Source organism: Cannabis sativa, chromosome 5, assembly GCF_029168945.1.
Source record: "Cannabis sativa cultivar Pink pepper isolate KNU-18-1 chromosome 5, ASM2916894v1, whole genome shotgun sequence".
NCBI lineage: Eukaryota > Viridiplantae > Streptophyta > Magnoliopsida > Rosales > Cannabaceae > Cannabis > Cannabis sativa.
The window spans coordinates 7,753,888-7,760,292 of NC_083605.1; the positions used below are offsets into that span (position 1 = coordinate 7,753,888).

Here is a 6,405-nt window from a genome sequence, read left to right on the forward strand (position 1 = left end):
TTAATCATACATATTTTTTCTGTAAATTTTAAATGTAAGCTTTATGTATAAGATTAGCCCCAATGTAAGGAAAAAAAAGTAAGTAGGTTATCTATTAGGTTGAACTTATTGTAATAATTGATGTTAAATTAATATTGTATATATATATATATAACTGTAATTATTAAGTATTAATTAGCAGTTGCTCACAGTAATTACTAATTAATTTAAATTTCATGTTATAATATCACAATGGAAATCAAGTTGAATAATATCTACGTTATATATATACGCTCAATCAATACAAGTTGACTAGTCTTTGGTCCAAATCCTAGGATGAGTATCTCGCCAAGTCACCCTATGCAAAATATAATACATTTTAATTTCCACGCTTTGAAAATTTTGGCATAATATAACAATATTATTATATTACTCCCCCATATTCCAATTTGACTATAAATATAGCTAAATCCATTGCTAGTGTCACCAAATTAATTCTCAACAAAAATCATAAAGCTAGACTATAGTAGTTTTGTTTAGATTATTTCTTTGTATTTGCAAAAGAGAGAGATTATATATATAGTACGTCCATGCAAATATGTCAAGGAATAATACTGAACAAGTTCATCCAGCTCAAAACGACGACGTCGAAACAGCCTCAATGGATGAGTCAAATTCCAAGGAGTCACACCAAAAGAGAGGTATGAAACGATTATGCATCGCAACCATAATCGTACTGCTCTTTACCGTTGTAGTTTTGGTGTTTACAACAACAATCTTCCATGTCCACACTCCCAAGTTTCGAATTCGATCAATGACCATTGATGAGCTCACTACTAAGAGTAGCTCAAATAATGTCATTGATATGAAATTTGAAGCTGAAATTGGCATAAAGAACACCAACTTTGGCCATTTCGATTTCGAAAAGACCCAAGTTGGATTCTTTTACAGGGGAACTCATCTTGCTTTGGCCGATGGTGATGTGTTAGTTGAGGAAGGAAAAGTCAAACCTCGGTCAACTAAGAAGATTCAATTCACAGCTGAGATTGGGACAAAAAATTTGATTTTGGATGATGATATTGAATCGGGGTTTTTAACTTTGACTAGTAAGGCCAAGATAAATGGGACATTTCACTTCATGGAGTTGATCAAGAGAAATAGATCTTCTGAGATGAATTGTAGTTTCACAATTAATTTGGACAAAAAAGTTGTCCAAGATATAAATTGCCAATAGAACTATAATTATATTTTTTGAAAATGCATAATTATATATTACTTAATATATATACTTATTGTATTTTTTTTTACTCATCAGTGAGTTTAAATTTTGATGGTTTCAACAAGTGTAAGAGTCTTGTGCTCAGTTATATTATTAATTAATGATCATATCGTGTTCATCCAGTAATGTATTCTCTCTTTCTTATTAAATAGTTCCAGATCAGGTTCTATAATAATTTTAAGCATTGATTCAAATAATTAGAGCATCTTAATATTCATTGCTATTTGCAATTTTTTTTCAATTTATAAAGATTGGGAAAATAATGATAAATTGATAATCAGTTGAATTTTTTTTTTTAACATTCAATAACGACTTTCACTTGAAAATACAATTACAGTCAATTATTTCTATATTTGATCCTTGTAAGAAATCATTTTGATAATTTTGTTGAAAATATTGCAGTAGGCCGGTGAAAGAAAAAAATTATTGAAGAGTTAATTAATCAAACATATTCGTTTATAGTGGTTATTCTATAATTCTTCAACACTTATAAAAAGTGATGTATAATTTATAATTTAGAGTTCAATTAATGTTATTTTAATAAAATTTTGAAAAAGAAAATGCAAGAAAAAAAAATGGTATCTCATTATTTTCTTGGTAGAGATCAGAATAAATAGGTAGGTAGTGGATATATGGTCTCCAATAAATGCTAAAAGGTAATATTGGTGTGATACCTATATAATTAGGTATTAGAGTACATATAATTTAAAATGATAATTTTTAGAGAATATCGTTAACTAATCATAAAGCATCACCTATAAAAAGTGTTAAGCATTATTAATTTTCAATAGCAAAACTCATACTATTTTATTATTATTTTGGCAGCATAAAATCCAAGGCTAACCCTAGCTACCAAATCTAAAGTAACTGTATACTACTAATTATTCTTAATTATGCTTATAAAATTATTTAAAAATTAGTATAATATGTAAATTAAAACTGAATGTATCATTTATGTTTAACTGTAACTATAAACAAATTAAAATAATATAAATATATATGATCGGGTTAATTATGTAGGGAATAGGTAGTGTACACTACACTACTTTAAACATTTATTTAAATGGTAATATGCTATTTATACGGGTGAATACTTACAAGTAAATGGTTTGAAGGTAAAATATTGTCATTTCTATTTTGTGTTTGATTTTTTTAAGTGAGAATGTGAAAAAGGAAAACTATGACATTCTTTAATCATATTATACACATGATATGACAATAGGGAGGAATTTTTTTTTTAGAGAAACATTAACAAGGAATTCAAAGGAAGTGCACTTTCCCTAATATGTCCTCCTAAAGTCTAAAAGGGAGAAAATTATAATAGTCAAAAAGATGTAAGGTATAAACCTAATTTTTTATTGGCAATGAATTGAATAGTCATATAAAAAGAAGAAACGAATTTGAATTAGGGACACACGCGTATAACTAAATAATTTGATGTACTTATCATCCTTCTAAGTCTTTTAATCATGTCTCTTTTTTTTTTTGATAAGTAGAACCTTTTTTAATTAAAACCAAGCCAAATTTGTAACCACAAAGGGGCATTTCTCTTAACAAATCAGCGTTGTTAACCTTTGTAGCTATAGCCCAATTGGCTAAAGCATCAACAACTTGGTTCTCAAACTCTTTTGCTTGTATGAATAATTGATGGGATTAAAGTGCTCTTTGATTAGGGTCTATTTGGCAAGTTAGAAACAGTAAAGATACACTGATTATATTTTTCCAATAGGATACAGTTGCCTTAGGTGTCTTTAGTGCATCTTCTCCTTTCATGGGAGTTGATAGTGTGGTTTCTTCTCTCAAAATGGACACAAGTAAATGGGCTGGCAATTTTGTACATAATTTTTTTTATTTACCTAATGAGGTTTCAATAATTCTTTTTATTTCATGGCCTTTTTATACCTACTATTGACAAGCTCAGTTAAAATTTGAAAATTCGAGGTTGTATACACAGTTAAAAGTGGGTAATGGTTATTGGTTGTTTGTCAACTTGATTTGGGACATACTTTCACTTCTAATAGTTTTTTTGGTTGGTGGAAGAAATTATGAGGCCTCAATATTCCACATAAGGTGAAGATGTTTATTTGGAAAGCTTCTTCAAGATGGATTTTTACTAAAATTAATTTGTCTCATCATGGTCTCCGTACTGATGACCTTTGCCCTATTTGCGAGAATCAAGTGAAAAACAACTCACCATGCGTTTGTTTTCTTTATGAGTGTACGTAGGAAGTTGTTGTTAGGTTTTTTGTCCTAAATATAAGTATTCAATGTAATGTCATTACTTATTCAGTAAGAAAAATAGAAAATCTTTTATAACTTTGTCAATTACTTGATTCACACATTAATTTCTTTTTACCTAATTATATGTTTAATATTTAAATTCTATTAAATTCAGAACATATAATTATTCACAATTATTATGATATCATCATAATATTGGAAAATAAGTGTGATTATATGATTCAAATATTCAAGTCATGAGATTTATCAGTACAATAAAATTATTTGAATCAGATAAAAAGTTTTATATCGAATTTGACTGATATTGACAGTAGAACATATATCATAATCTATCGTTATATCTATTCTTAGCCAATAATATCACTTAGTATATTATAAATCAATTTGATATGAATCCTGACATAATTAAGCTTTGAGTTAATTATGTTATTTGAGTTCTTTGACTTGTTCGTTACTAGATTACCCTACAGACTAGCCTATACTTGTATTTTAGGAACTCAGTAGCATAATTGTGGGAGTGTCAGTAATAGATATGGACATCTATGACTTCTATTATGTTTAAGTAAAACAATAATTTCCTTTGAGCTTGGTTGAAGCATTTAATGACAGAGCGCTCATTTCAAATTTAAATTAGTTTACTAAAATATCATTATATGAACTTAATGTTTTAAGAATAAAATGGTAACTTTAATCCCTTTTAATTATAGGCAATCTATAGAGAGTCATTGATTGATATGATAGAAATAATGAATAATTTATAGCGTATCTAGATTATGTATAAAGAGTATTCTATGAAATTAGGAGTGTGATTCTGGGTCTATATTGAGTCATGAGGAATTAATAAGTTAGATTTTTTCTAAAAATTTCAGATCTACTTATTAGGACATTGATTTTATAAGCTCACGATTCCCGCAATATCTACGATAATGCTTAATAGTAGGTTACTATAATTGATTCATTTAAAATTCACATTATTAATTTTATCAATTTTAGGAATTTTCCACAAAGTTGTTGAATTTTAGAATAAATAGAGAATAAAGAGTTAATTATTAATTAAGATATTTTGTTGTCATAATTAATAAATAACATTTAAATTGTGTTTTTATTTAATAATTATTTAGATATAATTATTTAATTAAAACTAGTGCTTAAATATAAAAAAAATTATTAAATATGTAGAAATGAAAAGATAACATGGTTTTTAGTCTGTCGACCCCGCTTTTAGCCAACGACAGTGATTCTTAATTAATTTTGTGTCCTTGAATAGGGAAATAAGACCAGTATTCATAGGGGCTACTTACATAAGAATTGTTTCCCTTAATATATAAAAGATAAAATAGGAAATTAACGTGTTTTTATAATTACAATGAGGAAATTGGGAAATCTAGGTTGATTGACTTTATTCTCTGAAAGTACAAATTAATCTCGCAAAAGTAAAGATTGCTTCGCGACATGCAAATTTGGAGATAGTATCGATCACTTCTGAAATTTCCAATTCACATTTCCTAGCTGGTACATGCGAGTTTATCACACGATCGAGATGGTCAAATGTTCAAGAATGACTCTACTCTGACATCCTGCTATGGACGTATAACTTGGATCTTTATATTAATATTTATTGGCTGCTAGGAGTAAAACCATCCACCCATGTTCAAAAATGAATGACATGTGTCGTCCAGTTAGGTGTCAGGTCATAGTGTAAAAATTAAGATAACCTTTACCCCTCAAGTCTGCACGGGACCTTTCTGATCGTACGTGAACTTTATTCAGCTAGGAAGCTATCCGAATGGGTGACGTGTATCTTGGTTGTTGAAGTTGATTCGATGTGACTTGATTGAGAGTCTCTTCAGTGTCTGGGGCATTAAATGCCTCTTGAAAGCTGTACCTCAACTCATGCACTGACAATTGAGTGATACCGCATGCGTGACGTTTGTACTTCATAATGAGTACTTAACGTTCACTATTGGGGGGACAACCCAAATTTTGAATATTAAATGAATTAACTTTTGTTTATAGATGCCTATAAAAGAGGTTCAACCTTTCACGGAAATCTTTTAGCCACTTTCATTTCTAAAGAACCAGAGTAGATTTTTTTTGTATTTACTCTCAAATCTTTGAAGAAAGGTTGGTAGAAAATCCATTGATGTTACCCTCCAAGTAGATAAAAAGGCTTCAAACCATGAGTAAGTTACATTTCCCTCTACTTTATGCAATATTCATTGAATGTACGCTTTTTTATTAGATTTCTTGCTGCAAATTTATCTGTTCCTGACTGATCATAGGATAGATGAAATTAGGGCTTGTAACTTTGACTAACATTTGATTATAACCTCTATTACTTTAATTGCGTGTCAATTTTAATTACTCGAAGTCATTAATTTTTAGTCGTTCATGGAATTCTAAAGATTTCCAGGCATCTTTCGAGGTTTTGAACTTCTGGGTTTGGGAATTCTATTTTCGAATGAAATCTCATCTTTTTGTCTTTGATCTTGCCTGGTCGGCATATAAAGCCTATTTTTCAACTTTCCATCTGCCCAACTCTTATTTTCTTGTCTCCCATCTTTTTGTAGATGAACTCTAGTGATTTCTAGGGATGCAAGCATGATATCGACCAGGACTTACTCCAACTCTTCTACAAAGATCTTCCTCGACTCCGTGTAAGTTCATTTTCATCCAGTGATAACCTTTCAAATTCTAGCTTTGAAGACTTGGAAGTGAGTACCAAGCACACACCGTCTTTGTGCCTGAGGTACAACATCACCAGCACCTCGATCAAATATGTAAAGATGGGCACGGGTGCTTCATTCAGGAGTTAATGAAATGTTAGAGGCATTATCTGCCTGTTTCTAGGACCTATAGGGTCTAACCCAGGGTTGCTGACACTCTGCCCAAAGTCTTCCACGCTC

General features: G+C 29.9%; 1 protein-coding gene across 1 annotated transcript; it reads left to right on the plus strand.

Moving 5' to 3' along the window:
* The first annotated feature begins 577 nt into the window (after positions 1–577).
* LOC115702196 (late embryogenesis abundant protein At1g64065-like) lies at positions 578–1,213 on the plus strand. Its single transcript, XM_030629646.2, has one exon. It carries the CDS (start codon positions 578–580, stop codon positions 1,211–1,213), a length of 636 nt encoding a protein of 211 aa, XP_030485506.2.
* Positions 1,214–6,405: the final 5,192 nt, after the last annotated feature.